Raw genomic sequence first — 22,914 nt, forward strand, 5'->3', positions numbered from 1 at the left:
TCTGATTTTCATTTCTTTTTTGCATGAGCTTTGTAGCTTCGTGGGCAGCCTCTGGGCCAGGGCGGGAGGAGGGCGAGACACCTGTTAAAGACTGCACTGTTCCTTAGGGGCCGAAGGAAGGAGGGGAAGGGGCTTGGGTCCACCTCCACCCCTCAAGCTGTCCCTTGGGCCCTACACCCTAGGCTGGGCTAGGAGATTGGGGAGCACAGTGCGGTAGGTGGGCCAGGCCACGCACCGTCCCACGCAGCCAGGGAGATGCGGGGGGTCAGGGAGGCTGCTCCTGAAACAGGAGCAGGAGACCTGATTCCCTCAGCGCTGGTCCGGCTCCGTCCTGCCCCCATGGCAACCCAGGGGCCCAGCCAACAGACCCTGAACTGATTAGTGTTCCCTACACATCCTGTGGCCTAATGGTTAGAGCAGAGGGGGCTGGGAGTCCAGATTCCTGGATTCAGTATCCAGCTCTGGGAGGGGAGTGGGGTCTAGTGGTTAGATCTGGGAGCCAGGATTCCTGGGGGTGGGGGGTGGTCCTGTCTCTGTCACTGACTCAGTGACTGAGGTGAGTCTCTTCCCCTCTCTGTCTCCATCACCCCATCACTGAAATCCTTCCGTACCCCCAGGGGAGCTCTGGCGGCCAGAGTGTGCGACCCCTGCAGGCATCCGAGGTGGCGAATGAGAAAGGGGGAGGAATAGCTCAGGGGTTTGAGCATTGGCCTGCTAAACCCAGGGTTGTGAGTTCAATCCTTGAGGGGGCCACTTAGGGTTCTGGGGAACAATTGGTCCTGCTAGTGAAGGCAGCAGGCTGGACTTGATGACCTTCAAGGTCCCTTCCAGTTATGGGAGATTAGTATATCTCCAATTATTTAAAAAAAAAAAGGGGGCCACTTCTACTGTTGCGCCTCTGCCCTGAATGGTTTGAAGGACAGTTAGCAATGGTGACAGGACACGTAGTCCTCAGCCTTCAGAGTCAATGGGGAGAGGAACAGGGACAGGGCAGCTGCTCCACTTCCCTTCGGCCCAGGTGCTGAATCCCAGTAGGCACCATTTGGGGGTGTGGGAATAAGGGATTCTCCCAAAGCCAACAGCAGAGCTGGGTGGCCGCTACAGACCCTCCCACTTCCCCCTGCGCAGCGGGTCGGGGCTGGAGCTCTATGAATTTGAGGCTCTTCAGCCGTGCTCTGCCCTCCCCCCAGCTTTTATTTATTGCCCCGTGTGCCAGCTGAGGGGGGTCATCAAACCCTGCCTGTCTGCAGACTCAGCCAGTTCAGCCTGCTACGTCCTCGCCACTGAGCTCCTTTGGCACTCCCCAACTGCGAGGGGGCTAGGCCGGGGCACAGCACGCCACCCCCGGGGCTACGGAGGGAGGGCCCATCCCCAAGCGCCTCCCTGGAGAGCAGCAGGCGTTGGATCAGGGCCCGTAGGGGCAGGGGGACTAGATAGACCCAGGCAGTGACACTGCAGCTTTTAACAGCAGCACGGCTGGGACGCAGGGTGGCTGGAGCCTGCTCTTTTGCAGCATGCACAGGGGAGGGGCTGGGGATGGGGGGCTGCTCCTGCCCGCGCTGTTCTCATCCTCCGCTGCTCACGCCATGCGTCCCGCTCCCCCTCCGTCCTCTGAGGCCTCTGCCCGCCCCCTGCTTGGCTTAGGTGCTGGGAGCACACGTGGCTGCAGGATGGCAGAAGCCTCCATCTGTAACTGACCGATAACCGAGTCTCCTCTCCCCTCCCCACCCCCCGCCCTTCCTGGTGTCCTCCCGCCCCCCTCCCAAGCCCCCTTCTTTGCCTTTATATTTATTTTCTTCTCTCTCTCTTTCCCTTTCTGTGTGCGCCGTCTTGTCTGGCTCTGGCAGAGGAGGAAGGTGCGACCCCGAGGAAATAATCTCAGTGTATGTACCGTGGCGGGGGCTCTCCAGTGCCACTCCCTCCACGCCCACGATCCCTCGCTCGCCTCCAGCCGGTCTCCCTGCCTGCCTTGACCTGTCCCCATACACATCTGGCTAGCCTGTCTGTCTCTCCATCCGTCCCGTTCCCCTCCTCCACGGCTCTCGCTCTGATCTCTGTCCGTCTGCCACGTCCGTGTCATTGCACACCCCTAGGTGAGCGGCCCGGCAGTGGGCTGCGTTCCTCTCTCTGTCACGGAAGCTGCGAAGACAGCCCCAGCCAGGAAGGGGCAGCCTTTCTGGAACTGCTCTGTGTTGATTTCGCCTTCTCTCTAGCTGCCTCTGTCCCTGGCTTTGGCTCCATCCCCCTCTGAGGGCTCCCTGCCATCTCTCCCCTGCTGGGGACCAGCTCCTCCCATCACAGGCCGTGGAGTGGTTTGCGAGACCTGATCCTGCTGGATGCTGGTCCCCATCAGCTCCCATTGTCTGATCTGTGCCCCCTGCTCTCTGCTGCTGTCCTGTGGCCTCTCCCCTTCCTCCATCCTGGGGCTTCCTCCTCAGTTGTCCCCAGGGCCGGTGCAACCATTCAGGTGACCGAAGCAGTCGCCTAGGGCACTAGGATTTGGGGGGTGGCATTTTCTTCAGCAATGACGGCAGTGGCAAGATCTTTGGCTGCCCCAGTCGCCACCGGCATTTAGGCGGAGGGAGCTGGGGCAGGGGAGTGCGGGGAGGGCCGCCTGCAGCAAGTAAGGGGGGGGGTCGGCGCACAGGGGAACTACCCGCCCCAGCTCACCCCTGCTCCGCCTCCTCCCCGAGGATGCCGGTGCTGCTTCACTTCTCCGGCCTCCCAGGCTTGCAGTGCCAATCAGCTTAGGTGTGCAAGCCTGGGAGGCCGGAGAAGTGAAGCAGCCCCAGCGTGCTCGGGGAGGAGGCAGAGCAAGGGTGAGCTGGGGCACGGGGGGGGGTGCCTCAGGGCGGGGGGGGAGCTGCTGCGGGGGGGGGGGCTCTGGGCGGGGGCTCAGGGACGGGAGGGCGCAAGGTGGAAGTTTCATCTAGGGCGCGAAACATATTTGCACCGGGCCTGGCTGTCACCTCCTCTCTTCCCCCAGCCTTCTCCCAGGGTCAGGTGACTCCATGCCCTCCCTTGGGGATCCTTCCAAACTGCCCTTGGCCCCGTGTGCTCAGGGGAGGAAGCACAGTCGAATGGCGAGAGTAGCAGGCAGCCAGAGCCTGGGTCTACTCCCAGCTCTGGAGGAAAGGACGTGCTGGGCTAGAGAACAGACGGTGTCAGCTGCACCCAGAGTTACTCCACAATCGCTCTCACGCTATCACTCACCCCCGCCTTAATCCAAATGAACTTTCCAGTGTAGACAAGCCCTGACACACCAGAACTAATGTGGTTTTTAGGCCTCATCCATCCACCAGTTTCCGTAAGGCTGGTCTCGCTAGAGAAACTGAATGGCATCCCCAGCGGGGTGCTCTATGGGAAAGTCACTTTGATTTCAGACTGCGGGAAGGGGCTGTTGTGGTTTTCCAGGATATGTCGTGGCAGAAGTGGCAGCTTTATTCTGCTCTAGCTATGCCAGGAAATCTCCCTCCATGAAGACAAGGCTAAGAGATGTGACGACAAACACTGTATTAAACCACTGCAACCTCTAGCAAGCTGCCAGAGACTGGTGTGGACAGAAGAGAACCCTCCTGGAACCACTTCAGCTGGCTGAGGTGTAACTAAGGGGACGTCTCCACTGCAGCCACAGGCTGTGCCTGCAGACATAGCCCAGTTTGACCTAGCGAACTCGGATCCTGGAGCCATGAAGTTGCGATTGCCCAGGTCTCGGTGCAGGCTGGACAACCCCAGCGGGAGCTCTGGGTAATAACTCGGTCAGCTAGCGACCCAGTAGCGACCTGCAGTACCCAGGCGAGTGATTACTGATAGCTCAGGTCTGGCCATGTGAGCTGGGCACGCGCCATGATTGCAGGATAGACATGCCCCTAGCCAGTTCTCCACGCAAGATTTGTCCTGTGGTGCCCATCTCCGCTAGGGAGGGACGTTTTACCAATATACTGATACAGCTCCTAGTGTGGGTCCAGTTATACTGGCATAAAGGTGCCTTCAACCAGTATAGAGGTGCTGTGAGCCAGTATTGCTAATTCCTCATCCTGAACGGGAATAGCTGTACCAATAAGCAGCGCTGGTAGTCAGCTACGCACCACGTCACTGCAGCCACACGAGTTTTACACCTTTAACCAGTCCGGCAGAGCTATATCAGGACAGCTGGTGTAGACAAAGGTGGAGGCTACCGGACAGATTTCCGCCAGCATTGCTCTGTCGGCCGGGAGGGTGAAGATGGGGGTTCCCAGACCGACACAGCTGTGCTGACAGAATCCCCTAGCGCAGGTGCACTTGGCAAACCTGCTTTCCCTGGGCTGGCTTGTTTTGCTCGCTGGGGCTGGGATAAGCCACCTTGGGAAAAGCGCAGCTTTGCTTGTATAAGGATCGCTTCGCTGGTATGGGCAGGAGTGGCACCAGGGTTTTTGGCGCCCTAGGCGCAGGGCCAGCTTGCCGGTCCCGCGGCTCCGGTGGACCTCCTGCAGGTGTCCCTGCGGACAGTCCGCTGGTCCCGCGGCTCCGGTGGACCTGCCGCAGGCGTCCCTGCGGAGGGTCCGCTGGTCCCGCGGCTCCGGTGGACCTGCCGCAGGCGTCCCTGCGGAGGGTCCGCTGGTCCCGCGGCTCCGGTGGACCTGCCGCAGGCGTCCCTGCGGAGGGTCCGCTGGTCCCGCGGCTCCGGTGGACCTGCCGCAGGCGTCCCTGCGGAGGGTCCGCTGGTCCCGCGGCTCCGGTGGACCTGCCGCAGACGTCCCTGCGGACGGTCCGCTGGTCCCGCGGCTCCGGTGGACCTGCCGCAGGCGTCCCTGCGGAGGGTCCGCTGGTCCCGCGGCTCCGGTGGACCTGCCGCAGATGTCCCTGCGGATGCTCCACCGGAGCTGTGGGACCAGCGGACCCTCCGCAGGCACGCCTGCAGGAGGTCCACCGGAGCAGTCTGCCGCCCTTCCAAATCCTGGCGCCCTAGGCGACTGCCTAGGTCACCTAAATGGAAGCACCGGCCCTAGGTATGGGATCCTGGTCTAGCTACACCCCTACATACTTGGCCACGGTCTCAGTGCCCCCAGGCTGACCATGACCAGCTGGCGCATTTGGCAGGTCAGTCTGCACTGCTGTTTCCAGCCGCGTCCGTTTAAAGTATCAGAGGGGTAGCCATGTTAGTCTGGATCTGTAAAAGCAGCAAAGAGTCCTGTGGCACCTTATAGACTAACAGATATTAGTTTAAAGGGGTTTGCTAACACCGTTTCCCTAGTCTACACAGTTCCCCTCGGGGTGGCACATACCCCAGGGCAAAAGGGCTGAGAGTCTGTGTTATTCTGTGGATTGTGGTAGGGCCTGTGAGCCCCAGGCAGGAACCGCACCCTCACTGCGCTAGGCTCTGTACTTTATTTATTAGGTGTATTACAGTAGCGCCCACAAGCCCTAGTCATGAACCAAGACCTCATTGTGCTGGGCCTGTATGTTTTTTATTAGGTGTATTATGGTAGCCTGCTCTGTGCCTGGGCTGTCCAGACACAGAACAGAAAGATGGGCCCTGGCCCAAACTCTTGCAATCTCTTGTGACTCTAGAGAAGTGCAACCTAGGGGAGGAGGAGGCAAAACTGGCTTCCACCATCTCTGTGCCCTCCCACCCATGGGCTGAAAGGCCCCCCATGGGGCATGGGGTGGGGAGTTCTCCCGCCAGAGCAGTGAGTGCAAGGGAGGTGTGACATGCTCCAGCGTGGGATGTTTGCTACCCCGAGGTCAATGACACACAAAGTGCAGGTGACAGGGAGACAGGCAGCTAGTGTTTAAAAGAGACTGGGCTGGAGCCAGGACACAGGGGTCTGTGCCTGGTGCTGTAAGGAGAGTGCAGTCTAGTGGTGAGGGCAAGGGCTGGGTGCCAGGACACCTGGGTTCTGTTCTAGCACTGGGAGAAGAAGTGGGGTTTCTTGGTTAGATCAGGGAGACTAGAACTCATGACTCCTGGATTCTGCTCATTCGCTGTGCCTCAGTTTACCCTCCAGTAACTGTGATCTCTCTCCTAGGGGGTGTTTGTGAGGTTTAATTAGTGCTTGGAAGGCGTCGCCCAGTCTGTTGTGGATGCTTCTGCACCACAGCAGGGAGAGGCAGCCAGAGCTCCTCTACGGGGCAGTTCCATGTGTGGGCCCGTAGCTCTTTTGAATGGAAATAGCCATCCTGGTTGTGTGTGGGAAAAGGGAAAGAGGCAGCGGGGACTGGGCAGAAGAGCAGTCAGTGCTGGGATTCTCCTTCCCACACTGTAGCACTGATGCCCCCTCCCAGGTTTGAACAGGTCCGCCCTGGGATTGCTGTACAATGGGCCTGATTCTTAGCTCCCTGCTCTAAGGACATGGTTTTTCCCCGTCATATCTCTGAGCTACAGGGCCCCTCTGAGCTACAGGGCCCCTCGTCTGACCAGCTCCATCTAGTGTTGCTGGAGGGTCTTTGGGCATAGATGATAAGGCCTTCTGGGTGTCTCCAGAGGCACTTCGCCTGTAGATGCCACTGGTGATGGTGTCTCCTGGGTGTTCCTGGAAGCACTTTGCCTGGAGATGCCACTGGCAATAGTGTGTCTCTGGAGGCAGTTCACCTGTAGATCCTGCTGCTGGGTGCCCTGGAGGAGCAAAGCCTGTGGGGAGAGGCCCTGCTGATACTCCCAGGAGGATTGTGGTCGAGGTCAGTTTAACATCCCTGCTGGATGGTGGAGCCCCCCGGACATACTGGAAACCACCGAGTCCCTTGGAAGCCCCCTACAAGTCCTCTCCACCCTTTTGAATGCTGTGCTGGCAGCACACAGTGCTGCTGCCCCTGCTTGGGCCCCTCAGTGGGACTGCCGTGGTGGCCTCACCAGGGGAGAGGAACAGGACAGCTCCCGCTTGGTGGGAATGTGGCATTTTTGTGGGCTGTGCTTCCCAGGCTCTCCAGGTGGCCACATCTCACCGGCCTGAGCCATTGCAGACAGCGAGAGCCTTTGAGTGGGTTCCGTGGGGGCCAGCCCGTGGCATTTACAACCTGCTTCCCAGCCGTAGACAGGATGGGATCGGCCCGTGGGAAGGAACCCAAGTAGCAAGAGACACAATCCTTCAGTTTGCCTGGCTATGGAGAGTGGCACCTAGAGTAGGAAGAACAGAGTATCTAATGGGTAGAGCTTAATCGGGAGCCAGGCATCCTGGGTTCTCTGTCTGACATGAGTGTGGTGTAGTGGTTAGACCACAGGACTCCTGGGTTCCATTCCCAGCTCTGCCACAGACTTGCTGTTGGATTTGGGTGAGTCATCGCCTTTCCCTGTGCCTCAGTTTCCCCCTGCATACAATGGGGAGAACAGTCCTTACCAACAGGGCAGGCTGGGGGCGTGTGCATAGGATTTAATGCATGGGTGATCATTTGATATCTTCACTGTAAGAGAAAGCCAAACTGTTATCTCACCCAGCCCTGCAGTGCTGGTCAGATCACTCCCTGCCATGTTGTGCTGCTTAGGGGCGGCGTAGACTCCAGGGAACCGAGCTGCATTCGCTCCCCAAATAACCTCATGGGGGAGAGGGTTCACAGAGATAACGGGCCCAAGGCACCAGTGTGACAGGATCCTAGAACTGAGAGCTGCTAGCTCCCCAGCTGAGGTCCCCAAGCCCCAGGGACGAAGAACCCCAAGAATTGGGACCCCGGGGTCATACATCCCTCTCTGAGGTCCACCACTAGTGCCAGAACCACAGCGCTTGTGAGTGGGTCCATCTTGCAGCGAGGGACGACCCACTGATTCACCTGGGAGAGGGGCCACGTACGTGACACGGAGGGGTGGGTGTGGCCATCACAGGCCATGGACCCAGGGAGGGGACATTCCTGAGCCCGGCAAAGCAGCCCCTCAATCTCCAGGACCCCATGGGGGTGAGGCCCCCACACTTCCACCAGCCCAGCCCAGCCCAGCCATCCCACCTATGAGGCCTTTCGAAGGTGGGTTCATAGAGTCGTAGATGCCAAGGCCTGAAGGGACCATTGTGACCATCCAGTCTGACCCCCCTGGATAACCCAAGCCAGAGAATTCCTAGAACAGCACTTTTAGAAACACATCCAGTCCTGATTTCAAAATTCTCAGAGATGGAGAAGCCACCATGACCCTTGGTGAATTCTTCCTGTGGGTAATTACTCTCGCCATGAAAAATGCCAGTCTGAATTTTCCTAGCTTCAATTTCCAGCCATTGGATCATGTTAGACCTTCCTCTGCTAGGTCTGGGGGCCTGGCTTAGGGCCCAGTCCTTCAAGGTGCTGAGCTCAGTGGAAATGGAGGGTACTCAGCTTCCCTTAGGATGAGGGAGAGCCAGCTGTGCAATGTCATAGGTCCGTGGTGGACGGATGGCTCCATAGACCCTTGGGTGGAAAGATAGATCTGTAGACAGTTCCATGCATGACTCTATGGAGGTCTCTGTGATTCCTTAGCTCCAGGGATAGAGAGTGACGGAGACATGTGGGTGGAGGGACAGATTGATGTAGTTTCAATAGGATTAGTTGGCATTTGTTTGTAACTCCATCCCTGTACCCCTGCCCCTTCCCGCAGGCTTCCCCATCCCCCAGCAGCGTCACATAAATCTATGGGTCTCGGTCTGTCATTTCCTTTGCAGACGATCACGGATGCCAGCCCCATGAAGCGCTCTGCCTCCATGCTGGGCCACTCACGCTCCAGAGGCATCCGGCTGGACGACTACTCCTTGGAGAGGGTGGTCCCCGAGGAGAACCAGCGGCACCACCAGCGGCGGAGGGAGCGGAGCCACCGGGCCTCGGAGCGCTCGCTCAGCCGCTATGCGGACGTGGACACAGGTGGCATGGCTGTTGGGGGGGGATGCGCCGCCTGTAGGCTGTGTTAGACCCGCTCTGCTCTTGCCAGGGAGGGAGTCAGACTAGCCCAAGCATGTGAGCTGGTGCCCTCGAGCGGCCGTGGGCTGCGGAAGCAAAGTCCATGGAGTTACGCAGTGCAAACTGGGTGTGAGTGAGATCAGGAGCCAGATCCTCAGCAGCGTAAATCAGCTGGTGCTGCTGAGAAGAGAAAAGCTCCGTTTCCCCACACACACACCCAAGCCAGTCAGTCCTGCCCTGTACCCTATTTGCAGCCTCCCTGACCCAACCAGCCTGGAGCTGGCACCCCCTGGAGGGGTTAGGAGAGGCTGGCCGGGAGCTCACCGGCTGGTTCATTGAAGCACATGGAGACGCTTGGATAGAGAAGGGCTGGGATGACTATACGGCTTCTTGGTTCTGGCTAGACCAGCACTAGGGAGCAGCAGAAATCTGCTAAGACACCCAGGTCCCCGGCCATTCCTGACTGGTTCAGCGCACACAAGTGCTTCCTCTACTTTCTGAATAGTCATCCAGGTCCCAAGGCCTTGTCCACACCTAAAACACTGCTGTGTGCTGCCCCCTCCTATTAACTGCCTGTCCTACTGCGCCCCCACCCTCCCGCCCCTTTCAGTGGGAAAGTGCCAGACCTTTTGTGCAGTCGCTTTCCTGAGGTCAGAGTCTGTGATCCAGAGTACGCCCCATTGGGTCTGATCTCTGTTACCCTGGTGTGAATCCAGAGTAAGATCCATTGGGCCTGATCTCTGTTACACTGATGTAAATCCAGAGTATGCGCCATTGGGTATGATCTCTGTTACACTGGTGTAAATCCAGAGTATGCTCCATTGGGCCTGATCTCTGTTACCCTGGTGTAAATCCAGAGTTCGCTCCATTGGGTCTGATCTCTGTTACACTGGTGTGAATCCAGAGTATGCTCCATTGGGTATGATCTCTGTTACACTGGTGTAAATCCAGAGTATGCTCCATTGGGCCTGATCTCTGTTACCCTGGTGTAAATCCAGAGTTCGCTCCATTGGGTCTGATCTCTGTTACACTGGTGTAAATCCAGAGTATGCTCCATTGGGTATGATCTCTGTTACACTGGTGTAAATCCAGAGTATGCTCCATTGGGCCTGATCTCTGTTACACTGGTGTAAATCCAGAGTACGCTCCATTGGGTCTGATCTCTGTTACCCTGGTGTAAATCCAGAGTACGCTCCATTGGCTCTGATTTCTGCTGCACTGGTATAAAATTGGAGTATCCTGTACTGGGTCTGATCTCTGTTATCCTGGTGTAAATCCAGAGTAAATGCGACTGAAATCAGATTTTGTTTGTATGGGCTGATTCTCCTCTCACTTACACCAGTTATACACCAGGGTCAGCCCATTGACCTCCCTGGAGTCACTTCTGATTTACAGCCCTATGAGTGAGCCCTAGGTACTGAGATATCATAGCACTGAGCATGGTGTGAACGTCCAGGTAGTAACAGGCCACCGGACAGTAGTGCAATTGCACACCACGTGCCACGGGACTGTTGTGTTTCCTGGCCACAGATGCTAATTGGATTGATGGCAAATGGTTTGCAGGAGCGTAATAATCTCTGCCTCCCCCTCTCCCGCCACGGCAGGGCTGGGCACGGACCTGAGCATGACCACGCCGTCGGGCGACCTGCCTCCCAAAGAAAGAGACCAGGAGCGAGGACGACCCAAGGACCGGAAGCATCACCACCATCGCCACCATCACCGCCATCACCACCCCTCCTCCGACAAGGAGCGCTACTCGCAGGAGAGACATGAGCACAGCCGGCCCCGCTCCAGAGACAGGCGCTGGTCCAGATCCCCCAGCGAGGGCCGTGAGCACGTGCCCCACAGGCAGGTGGGTCTGGCTTTCCACTCCCCTCTTCACCTTCAGGGATGGGCACAGGAGTGGGGAGTGGGGGCAAAGCAGAGCCAGCCCGGAGCTCCCTGCTCCTTGGGGAGCGAGTTCCAGCTGTCCAGCAGGCTGAGCAAACATTGCTGGATCCCAGCGAGGGCGGAGCAGAGCGGGTTGGAGGCCCAAACCGACCCAAACATCTGTCACAGGTGCTGATCCCAACCCAGCTTGGGGCAGATCCAGCAGGGGTTCGTTCTCTGGGATCTGGGAGCCAGAGAGGAGGAGCTGCTCTGTCTCACTTGCTTAGCAAGACCCCTGGCTGTTCTTGGCTTGTGGATCTAAAAGCCACAAACTCGTAGGGCCTAATTCTCAGCTACACGAATGCTCCTTCACACTGGCCACTAGAGGGGGACAATGAGCCACCATTAGCCACACCTCCTGGATGGGGAAGCTCCGCCCACACCTCAAAGGGCTGCACAGATTCAGTTTCCCTGTGGCGGGGGCGTCGGGGGGATCAGACCAGTGGCTTCTTCATCTAGAAAGCAGGAGTCCCTGCTGCCTGGTCTAAAGGACCAGAGACTAGGGTTGGTGATGTGGCCACTAGAGAGGGGCAAAGAGTCAGGGAAGTTATGGGTCTGTCCTGTGGATGGGGGACTGTCGTAAGCGTTCACTGGGGGAACGGGCCCAGCCAGACACTGCACCCCCTTGTCCCTGGCCAGAGGGGAATCCCACAATATCAGCCCCACTGAAATAACGCCCCAGCTGGCCAATCCCTGAGTGGCAGTCCGGGGGGGAGGGCCTGTCCCCAGTCACAGACAGACTGAGTGACTCCCAGATCCAGAGCACCAGAGGCAGGCATGGCCCAGAAGAGTTTTCCCCCTTATTCTCCCCCAGCAGGTGATCGACCCAAAGACCCCCCAACCCCTGCACCTGCTTCTTTAGAGCCAGAAACAGTGAGTCTAACAAACAGTGGTGCTGCCCACCCGCTGCCCCGGGGAGTTCCTGAGCCAGGGGTGAGATGGACAGGAGCACCAGGGATCCAAGGAAGGAAGGGAGGTCCATGTGCCATTGGAGCGGTGTGGGAAATGGGGAAAGGGCCCAGAGGATGCTGGGAGGATCAGAGCCAGAGTAAGCTCCACTCCTGTCCACACACACACCCGCTTCCCAAAGGAAGGAGGGGAAGCTGCAGGAGGTGGGAAAGCTCCTCCTGGCAGCTGGAGTACCCAGTTTTCAGATTTAGGGCCCAGCACTGGGGCACTCCACGCTATAGGGGTAGTTCAGCCACCAGAGAGCGCTCTGAAAAACGCAGGCAATAACCCAGGGTAAAACCATGGGCTGCTCGTGGCAGCTCTGGGCAGGAGTCTCAGCTGTGGATTTAAAGGGACCATCAGGTGGAACCGCCAAGGGCCGGAAGTCAGCCGGCCCCATTCTGAGCTCACTTGCACACCAGGGTAAATCTACTGAAGTGGGTGGAGTGACTCCAGATTGACACTGGCATAGCTAAGAGCAAAATCTAGCCTCCCTCGGCCTCCCGCTCATGCACCATGTGTGTGAAGGGCTGTGAGCCGAGCGGGGGGAGCATTTTCCCTGCCCCTCCCCCTCGCTGGAATGCTGACATGAGGATCAGAACTGGGCCCCAACCTACCCCCTCACCTGATTGACACCGGGGTGAGCAAGAGGGGGATAGGGGAATGGGACAATGTAGAGGCTGGGAGGCTGCTCGGGGTGGGGGGAGGCTTGATGAGGGGATGCCCTGTCACTCAGACGATGACGAGTGCATCGAACTCTCTTCAAGCCCTTTATTTTGGTTATTTTCACCATTCACCCACCCCCCCACCCCCACTCCCCAAGCCATTGGTCTTCCTCGCTTGTTTCTCGGGGGCGCCATGCGACAGGTCTCGAATCACATCTTTATTTCTGTGTCCGTTGTGTTTGGCTCCGCTGTCACGGCAAGGGGCAGGCGCAGGTAAGATGGTTGGGGAGCAGAGACCCAAAAAATGAACCGGGGGTGCCCCCGCCCGCCATCCAATGTCTGTGGTGTCAACCCTTTGCTGTTACCGCTGGTGGCCACTGACACCTCTGGGTTTCGTGACTCTGGAAAGTTTGGAATGAAGCTGCTCCTAAACCGGGCCCACATGCACACGGAGCTACGGGCACACCCCTGGCACATGCACACAGAACTACGGGCACATGCCTGGCACATGCACACAGAGCTACGGGCACACGCCTGGCACATGCACACAGAGCTGTGGCACACACCTGGCACACCCAGAGATATGGACACAGACCTCACACACAGAGAGATACAGGATTGGCACACACATGGCACATGCATAAATATGGGCACCTATGTGGCACATGCACAGAGAGACAGGCACACACAGGATACATACGGTCATAGGCACACATCTGACACGCCCTGAGATATGTGAGGATTGGTCCTGCTTTGAGCAGGGGGTTGGACTAGATACCTCCTGAGGTCCCTTCCAACCTTGATATTCTGTGATTCTATGTGCAACAGGTAGCGCACCTGCACCAACACGCATGGCATATATGTACAGCTGGGCATGTGCAGAGCACATGCAGACATGGATATGGGCACACGTGTTGCACACATCCATCTCCAAAGATACGGGCACACTCAGGGCACACCCATGCAGACGCATAGCCATGCGGGACACATGCATGGCAGACACATAGATATGGGAACATACATGGCAGTGTAAATGCAGGTGGATACCCAGCACAAACACCATTCGGACCCATCAGATTCTCTGTCTATTGCCTACACCCCTGTGACAACATGTAGCACCAGTGGAGCTGCCATGGGCTGAGGAAAATCAGACCCCAGGCTCCTTGATGGATCAAGGCATCCGGCCTCTTTCTCTTTTCCGATCCGCAGCACTTGTTTTGAGGCATCTGAATGTAGGGGCTAGCCAGAGGGAGCCTGTTACAGCACATCCCCAGGGGCTAGCCTGCGTATGAACCATTGCCCCCTGCTGGATGATTGGAGCAGCTGAGCTGTGTGTCACAGCCCCTATACGGCTGAGGGGGAGTCTCCTTTAGGAGCCTGGCTTTTGGAGCAGGAGGACCCATGCTCTGCCCTCCCTAGAGCTGAGAAATCCAGAACAACCTCAGAGGAAATCCTGGATCTGCTGCCACTGCAGCACAGTCCCCCTTTTCCCCAGCCTCTGATTGCTCAGAGCTGCCTGTCTCTACATCACAAAGGAGTTTCATCACCATAGCTTAAGGCCACTCTCCTGGGTCAGCGCCTGTTGACCTGATGTAGCATTTCCAGTAACCTCTCGTTCCAAGCATAGTGGAGGCCGTGGGGTTCAGGCTAACTCGCTGCTTTCCTCCCCCATCCCCTTGGTTTGGGGATCCTCTCCAGAGAAATCCTGCTGGAAGCTGTTTCCATCTGTCAAAGGTGCCCTGGTAGATCTGATGGCCATTGATGTGGGGCTCGTGGGACATCAGACACTGTAGGAGCACCCGCCAGGTGGATTCCGAGAGGTGTAAACCCAGACTGAGCTGGGTCTGAGTCCACCCTGGTCACACTGAGAATGGACCTGGGCCTGAGGAGGCCAGTGTGAAGCAGACAGAGGTTCTCGTTCTCCTACCCACTTCCTAGGATGAGAACCAGCCAGGCATCAAGAGCAGCCCAGAAGTCACATTTTGCCAGAGCTGGAGAGACCATGAACCTCCACAGTCTGGCAAGCTTGGATCTACACCGAGAGCCTGTGGTTTCCATGTGGTTCTCTGATGTCGGTGACCACAGCTAGACCTGGAACACCCAACCAAGGGCTTCCCATCAATCTTCAACAGCTTCCCAATGTGTGCCCCGCACTGCTTCGGGCACGACATCTGCGCAAGTCAGGCTCTTGTGTCCAATCCAGTGTTGCAGACAAGCTAATTCTACAGCCTGTTGCCAGATTCTTTCCCCAGCTGAGCTGGATTTCCAGGCTGTTTCTCCTGCTTTTCACACTTCTCCCAGATACACTCTCAGCAGGGCAAGGCCCATCAGGCACAGGCCCCCTCCTCCTCTCTCCAGTGTAGATGAGGGCAGCCCATTCCTAAACCAGGATGGAGCTTGCCCCACTGGTTTGAGACAGCTGGAGAGACATGAGCCGGATTTGAGCAGGAGACGACTCACCCCGAATCTCTGCCTGGTGGAGAAGCAAGACTGCGGTGGCTGAGCGGAGGCTTTAAGAGGGCAGCAGTGTCTCACCCACTGGACTGTCCTTCTCTCTCACCTTCTAGAGGGCATCAGAGAGTCCTGTGCATCAGCAGCGTGGAGGGTCCAGATCCCAACCTCCCCAAAGGCTGGCAGGATCCGCCCGTGCGAGAGCCAGGGAGGATCTGTGTGGGAAGCACGAAGAGTGGAGAAATTCAGCACAACTCGGCAGCCGCCCCTTTGACCTTTCTGCTTTGCTGTTGCTCAGCCAACCCTCCAGCCCCCCTTTGCCTTGCAGCAGCCAGGCCAGTGGGGCACGAATAGATAATAACCTCCACACTGAGGCCTTATCTGTACGTCCAGCGGCAGAGCAGCACATCTGGTGACGCCGCCCTGTGCCGATAGGAGAGAGCATAAACCCACCTCTACGAGCGGCAGAAACGCAGCCCCCTGCCCCCCCGCCGACAGAGCGCTGTGCGCACAAGTGCTTGTGTCGCTCGGAGGTGGACTAGGCTGCAGTGTAGACGTAGCTCCAGGTCCCAGAGGGTGAAGGGGGATATAAAAGGCATGAGCCACTCACCGGCTGATTGACGGGGCCGGCAAAGGATCTCCTCCTGGGGCAGGTTATTACATTGGCCCTACCCCCGCGGGGTCACAAGGAGCCGAGCTCCGATTCTGGGTAAGTCGCCTCCCTTTCCAGCGGGTAAGTAACCCTGGCCGTGGGCGCTTCCGCCCGACAGCACAGACGCCCGCAGTCACGCAGCTCTCACTAGCGAAGCCCAGAGGCTCCCGCCAGCACCACACACTGTGCTCTCCCCGACGAGGTCAGCTCAGTTCCAAACTTCTCCAGACCCAGTGCTCTCCCCTCATCTTCCCTTGCTGAACCCCCCCAACCCAGTTTCCCCATCCCACCGTCCCTCACCCCCCCCTTCTTTTTTTCAACACCAGCTGTTTATTTTCCTTTGAGTTCCTTTCGGTAACACGGTGTAACTCATGCTCTGCAGGCCCTGCTGGTTTTCTCTCTCGCTCGCTTGTCCGCTCGCTTTTAACCCTTTCCTCTCTTTCTTTCAAAGCGTGTGAGTAATTTTTAGAAGTTTTCTGCTACTTTTTAAAAACCCCAAAACTTACAAAAACTCCATTTCTCATTTCTCTTCTCACTTTTTTCCCCCTTCTTTCGTTGTTTTCTCTTTTGGTTTCTTTTCTTCTCCTCCGTTGGTCTCTCGATCCCCCTCTTCCCGTCCTCCCTTCCGTGGCTGTTGCTTTTTCTTCTCCCCCTCCATTATTCCCCCCCTTCTTTGGTTCCTTCGCCCTCAAATCCCCGGCCTTCTTTTCTCGTCCTCGTCTCTGTCTCACCTTCCCTGCCCCTTCCAACCCCCCTTCCCTTTCTGTCTCTTCTTGGTTAATTTTCCTTGTATATTTTCTTTTTGATTTCCTTTGTTTCAATTTTCATGTAGGGTAGTAGTTCCGTAAGTGGCAGTCCAGTCCTTTCAACATCCGGCACCAGTACCCCAAGGCGAGGACGCCGCCAGCTCCCACAGACCCCTTCTACACCCCGGCCACACGTGTCCTATTCCCCTGTGGTCCGTAAGGTCATCAGTACAGGCCCTCAGCAGCCGCCGCAGTCAGTGCATCACCCCAGCAGGATATCCACCCCCGTGCCGAGACGATACCCCTTGCTCCCCGCCGAGCCCCAGGTGGCGGAGCGGCCCGGCAGATCACCTGCCATGGAGAGACACACGGTCCCGCTGCGGAACGATTCACCCCGAGCCTACCGCCACGCCAGCAGCCGGTGGTCGGCGCCCCACGTCTCCGAGCCGCACCCGGGACCCCGTCGTGGCGGTTATTACCGGAGTCCGGACTGTGCCGCGCCCCCCAGCGAGGACGCCTTCTCGTACGAGACCACACACATCAGCAGCTCAGGGCGTTCGCCCAGGACTTCCCGGGCGGGTGGCGGCTCTTCACCCTCCAGGCCTGGGCGGCGACTTCCTAACGGATATTTCCACTCCCATGGAGCAGCCAAGCCACGCTCGCGCCACGGACTGCATGAACCCTCTAGCGAAACTGACGAAGATGACTGCTGCTAACCTGGACGCGGTTTGACACACACATGCACACTCGCAACACACACACACTGGACAGAGACGACATTACCAGATTTGGGGGGAGGGGGGAGGCAAAGTACATGGAAATCACAACAATCTGCCCTAGGGGAGGTGTCTGGAGAGAGAGTGCTCCAATTGCAGAGGGAAGTAACTTTGGTTGGAGGGGTTTCCTCGGGGTGGGGTGGGGGAGGATGAGGGGATCTAGGGACCAGAGCATGTTTATCTTTTACAGATCAAGTTGTGTGTGGTGGTTCGGGGAGGGGGGAGGGAGGGAACCAACCAGTTCTTCAGAATCTAAAGAAGATTTGAAAATAAACTGGGGAAAGAGATTGCAGTCCATGCAAGATGCCCTCAGGTAGCCTCTCCCACATGCAGCATCTGTCGGTGGCCCTGAGACAGCAGCCAGTTTTCCTCGGGTGCTTGGCATGGCGGGGTGAGGAGGGGGGAAGTGCTTGGGTGTGACCCTCCGCCCTCAACAAAGAAGTTTTAACAAAAATTCCACACCAGGAACAACAGCAACAAATCTTGACAAAACAGAACAAAAATCAGTAAAAAGGAAGGGGGGGGGAGACAGAAGTATTTTTTTCTGAACTTCTATTGATGAGTTTTATCATCTTGACTTACTTGGTTAACTTCGAAACAAGTAAAGTTTGTGACCTGCCATTTTGAAGGACACGCACGTGCACAACCCCGACACACACACACACACACACACAGAGGAGTGCTTGCTGGTTATACCAAACCCTAATTATTACTGCCTGCAGAGATAAATAAACGGAAAACCCACGCACACACAAAAAAAAGAGAAATAAATAACTAAACAGAAAGAAAAAAGACAAAAATAATAAGGAGGGGGGGGGAGTATTTTTCTTCCAATATTTTGGCCCTGCTTGAAACTAACAAAACAAAAAAACTGAAAATGTCAAAAGACAAAAAAAGTCCTTTGCTTCATTTCCTTTTTCCTACTTTGTTTGAGAAAAAAAATTAAAAGAAAAAAAAACCTGTGGGATTGGGACTGTGAAATATTGCATGAGAAAACTAAAAAAAAAAAGTTAAACATGAGAAAAAAACACACACAAAAACCCGAAAAAAATTAAAAAAAGGAATTTTTGATTGAAATGTTCTTAGTTCTTGGTGTGAAATGCTCTGAGCGTTTGCTCTTTCCCTAGAAAAGTCAGTGAAACAGCTCTTCATCCCCCCGGCTGAAGGGTCCAACTGGCGGGGGGGTAATCACCTCCAGATCGTTCAGCCACATCTCAGCTTTCAAACCAACAGAAAGGCTCTAGTGTTCCAGTGAAGAAAATCGTGAAAATCTGACCCCTAGTGTGAGACTGAATCTGCTGAGAGCCTGGACCAATGGCTCAGAGCTGGGAACTGTCCTGCTTATTACATAGGTGGTTGACTCAGATACCAACAGTGAGACCTGAAATGTCAGTAGCGTTAACTCTTTCGCTGCCCATCAAATCCCTGAGTAAAAGTGCAGGAGGATCACGTTGGGACCATTGACACAATATGTTCTTATTGGTATTGCAGGAGCCCAGTGGGCTGGGTGCTGTACATGATTGGGGAGGTGTGTTATGGTAGCACCTAGGAGCCCCAGTCATGGCCCAGAATGGCACTGTGCTCGGCTCTGTACAAACAGAACAAACAGTTCCTGGTTCCAGTCTTACCTAAGCTACTGTCACCTGCCTTGCGTGACTTCTGCTTTGGGCGAGGCCTTCAGTGGCATGGTGGGTTCCCCTCGCCGCATGCGGGGCTCGGCGTCCTAAGCTTTAGGAACAGCTGTTTAAAGGACGACAGGAATGTTGTGCACAATGACGCTGTGAGCCGAGCCCCCAAGGCCGGGCTTCTTACTGCATAGGAATAGCAAGGTGGACAGAAGCTTTTCAAGAACAAACTAGCAGATGAGAGTCCTTGGCCTGGGTCCTCCTTTGGTTACTAACAAACCATCTATCCCTCCCTCCATTCACCTCCATGGGGAACTATCCACCCATCTCTATCTATCCATCACCTATTGATCTATCCATCCCTCTGTATAAATCCATCTTCTACAGATCAATCCACCCATCTCTCTCCATCACAGATCTAACCACCCATCGCTGTCTATGCTTCCCCTACAGATCTCTGCACCTATCTCTATCCATCCCCATACAGATCTCTCCACCCATGTCCATCCCCTAAAAATCTATCCACCCATCTCTATCTATCCATACGTATACAGATCTCTAGACCCATCTCGATCTCCAGCCCCTAAAGCTCTGTCCACCCATCTCTATCTATCCATTCTCTCTGGATCTCTCCACTGATCTCCATCTATCCATCCCCATACAGGTCTCTCCAACTATCACTATCTATCCATCCCCTACAGATCTCTCTATCAATCTCCATCTATCTCGACCCATACACCCATCTCCATCTATCCATTCTGAACAGATCTGTTCACCCATCTCCATTCATCCATCCCCTTCAGATCTGTTCACCCATCTCCATCCATCCATCCCTATTGAGATCTATCCACCCGTCTCCATCTATCCATTCCCTGCAGATCTATCCACCGATCTCTATTCATCCTCTACAGAGCTCTCCTTCCATCTCTGTCTATTCATCCCCTACAGATCTATCCACTCATCTCCATCTATCCATCCCCATAGAGATCTAGCCGACAATATCTGTCTATCCATTCCCTACAGATCTATTCACTCATCTCCATCCTTTCATCCTCTGCAAATCTGTCCACCCATGTCTATGCCATCCCTTACAGATCTCATCATCCATCTCTATCTATCTACCCCCTACAGATCTCTCCATCCATTGACATCTGTCCATCCCCTACATGTTCACCCATTTTCATTTATTCATCTCCAACAGATCTTGCCATCCATCTCTATTTGTCCATCCAGCCCCATACAGATCTATACATCTATCTCTATCCATCCCCTCCCCACACAGATGTAGCTGTCTATGGATCTCTAGCGATATCCATCCATCCCTGTACGCGCCTCTCTGGTGCTGAAGTCCCCAGTTTAGCAAACCACTCGATCAGCTGCTGAACTGCTTTGCCAAGGAGGAGCTGACCCTGGGGTCTCGATTTCTCTGGCTTTCCAAGTTCTGCCCTTGCTCCACCGCACGTTCTCGGACTCTGTGCTGGACTTGCTGGCCGGGTTCTGTGGCTTGTGTTCTGCAGCAGGTCAGACAGAGCCCGTCCAGCTTTCGTGTTTATGTGGTCAGCTGGTGTAAATCAGCAGGGACCCGATTTAAGTCAGTTCATATCGGTCTAAACGTCAAAACTGGGGGAGGAAGCGCCCCTGAGATTATACCCTGGTAGTGGCAGACCTGGCGCTTGGAACAAAATAGCGTCATGAGTCACATCAGGAGCAGGACCCTGACCAATCCACCTTGGCAACACCCCATACGAAACTATGCAGAGTCCACCCAGTCCCGCCCTGGATGGGGTTAAAGGAGAAAGCCCTACAAGGTCCCATCCTGGTGAGCAGCGAGGAGAGAGTCAGCACCAACCCATCAGCCAATGGAAATGGACGGAGCTCCACTGAAGACGCCACTGGAGTCGGCCGAATGACACCTATTCACACCAGAGGGTGGGCAGCATAAGGGAGCGCTGACCATACGACAGAGCATGAGGTGACACCATTGATTTGATGTTTCCTGACAACGATGATCACTGGAGAGCTGCTTAGTTAGTCCCCATGCACCTCCCTTCCCTGGCAAATCTAACTGTGCATCTGCTTTGCTTGACCCAAGGGGCAGCGTCTGGCAGTTCCCAGCATGCTAGGGTCTGCCTCGCTCTGGCTCATTTGATTTGGTTGGGGTTGGTCCTGCTTTGAGCAGGGGGTGAGACTAGATCCCTCCTGAGGTCCCTTCCAACCCTGATATTCTATGATTCCATGATTGACCCCTGCAGCCTGTAATCGCCAAGGCAGGTGGGTGTCCGCCCAGAACTACAGAGCCCAGCATGCCCTCTGGGGCGCACACTTCATCTCAAGCTTCAGCATTGCTCCAGGCTGCCATGCTGAGGGCAGCTGCAACCTACTCCGTGTTGTGCGGGATTTTTCAACTAGGTGCCTCTGCTCTGAGCCATTGAACTAACGCGTGGGGCTGGTGGCTGAGGGGTGGCAGCCACAGGCAGATCTTTGCAGAGCTGCTCAGAGGAAGGCAGCCAGCCCTACCAAGCCAGATTCATTGGCGTAAAGCTGGACTCACCTCTGACACTATCGGGACGTGTCCTTGCCCCAGATACCTTGGTCCATACCCTTAAAGAGCCACGCTCTGTTATCGCTGACTGCGGGCTCACGTCACTGTCCCATGAACTTCAGCGGATTTGCACCAGTTTACATGAGGGGAGAATCCGGCTCAGTGGCTTCGAAGGCTCTGCTGCAGCGTAAGCGACCATCTCCTGCTCAGTGACCCCTGTGAAGCAGCCTTGAAACCGTGGTCAAGTATCGGGGCGGGGGGCGCTGCTGAATTAGCTTCATGGGTTTTATGCCTCGTGTCTCACTGGCAATTTGGACCCACAAACTGCAAAGGACTCTGCAGACTGAAGGCAGGTTAAGCTGCATTGCTGGGCCATGGGGGCGAAGAGCCAGTTGGTTAGTTAGCCCAGGGACGTCTTATGATGGCTCAGAATTACAAACCTTTCACAGCGCTCGGGAATCTCCTGGATTCCAAGCCTGGGGCCAGCTCAGTGTCACCTCTGCGCGGATCCCGTCACCTCCATGGCTCTAAACTGGGCCTCGTCACAGGCGGCCTAATGACCGGGAAACTGGCACCACGTTCATGTTGCTGGCAGAAAACACAAAGCAGGGACGGGGTGGGAGCTCAGTGATGAGCCACTCCTGCCGCCACTGATGTAAAGGGCAAAGCTCCTGCTGCTTTCCGAGGGGCATGGGCTGGGCGCTGAGCCGTGAGCTGCACCACTGCAGCCACGGCTGCTTGGTGCCAGCATGAGAGGAGAGCTGAGCAGGGCAGCCCTGAGTGGCCAGGACATGCAGCGCCGAGCCAGGTCACGCAGGCATCTGGGGCTCAGCTCGACCAGCAAGCCAGGGCTGAGACGGCAGTTTGCCTAATCTGCACGGGGGGGGCTGACATGGGTGTTGCTAATGGGTTAACACAGGGTTGGCTTTTCTGGCCCACACAGCCTGCTGGTGTTTGGGCTTAGAGCAAAGCAGGGCGGGTGGAGTCAGGATGTCTGGATCCTATTCCCAGCTAGTGGGGTCTAGTGGTTAGCGTGGGGCTGGCGTGCCAGGAGCCAGGACTCCTAGGTTCTCTCCCCAGCTCAGGAAGGGAGTAGTGGTTAGAGAAGTGGGGCTGGGAGCTGGGACTCCTGGGGTCTCTCCCCAGCTCTGGGAGGGGAGAGGCGTCCAGTGGTTAGAGCAGTGGGGCTGGACGCCAGGACTTCTGGGGTCTCCCCCCAGTACTGGGAGGGGCAGCGGGGGGTTGCTGGAAGCCAGGACTCCGGGACAGCCTCACTGGACAGCGTTAACCCTTGCCTTCCGGCCAACTTTTTAACTCCGCAGCTCAATATGGGGAGGGCGGGGGAGGGGGGGGCCCTTTCCAGCACTGCCATGACAGCAGCTAGCCTGGACCCCCACATGCAGATTCTGGCCTCGTTTGAGGCGGGTGGAACGGCAGCATCGCCGCCCGCGTGTCAATCCAGGGGCTGCCTCAGAACCCAGGCGTCCTGGCTCCGAGGTCATGGGGGGGTAGTCTCATTATCGCCGCTAGGTGGCGCTGTCTGCCTAGGTTCGCTCCAGTGACCACCTGGCAGCTGCTGGCTCATCCCCCCCCCGTCCCGTCCCCCCCCCCCCCCCCCCCCAGCCCACAGCGTTTGCGGGACTCAGGAGAATGACCCTCCCCCCCCCCGGAACTTAGCGTCACTTCCAGTATAACCCGCCTCCTGCAGCTCGAGCAGCAACAGAGGAAGGGAGCCCAGGGCAGGGCTGGGGGAG

The 22,914-nt window shown here is 56.5% G+C and overlaps 1 protein-coding gene and 1 long non-coding RNA gene across 2 annotated transcripts in view; one reads left to right on the plus strand and one right to left on the minus strand.

The window, feature by feature from the left end:
- CACNA1A (calcium voltage-gated channel subunit alpha1 A) overlaps positions 1–18,011 on the plus strand; it is a 163,894-nt gene extending 145,883 nt beyond the window's left edge. The window contains exons 44-47 of the mRNA XM_050925167.1: positions 1,848–1,883; positions 8,595–8,790; positions 10,431–10,678; positions 16,304–18,011. Of these exons, the coding sequence (XP_050781124.1) occupies positions 1,848–1,883; positions 8,595–8,790; positions 10,431–10,678; positions 16,304–16,933 (1,110 nt within the window). The 3' untranslated portion in view covers positions 16,934–18,011. The remainder of the gene's footprint in view (positions 1–1,847; positions 1,884–8,594; positions 8,791–10,430; positions 10,679–16,303) is intronic.
- LOC127035383 (uncharacterized) lies at positions 12,461–15,672 on the minus strand. Its single transcript, XR_007769778.1, has 2 exons — positions 15,273–15,672; positions 12,461–15,034 (listed from the first exon to the last, which is right to left on the minus strand). It is a non-coding gene; the product is annotated as an uncharacterized LOC127035383 (long non-coding RNA).
- Positions 18,012–22,914: the final 4,903 nt, after the last annotated feature.

Source organism: Gopherus flavomarginatus, chromosome 16 (assembly GCF_025201925.1).
Source record: "Gopherus flavomarginatus isolate rGopFla2 chromosome 16, rGopFla2.mat.asm, whole genome shotgun sequence".
Lineage (NCBI taxonomy): Eukaryota > Metazoa > Chordata > Testudines > Testudinidae > Gopherus > Gopherus flavomarginatus.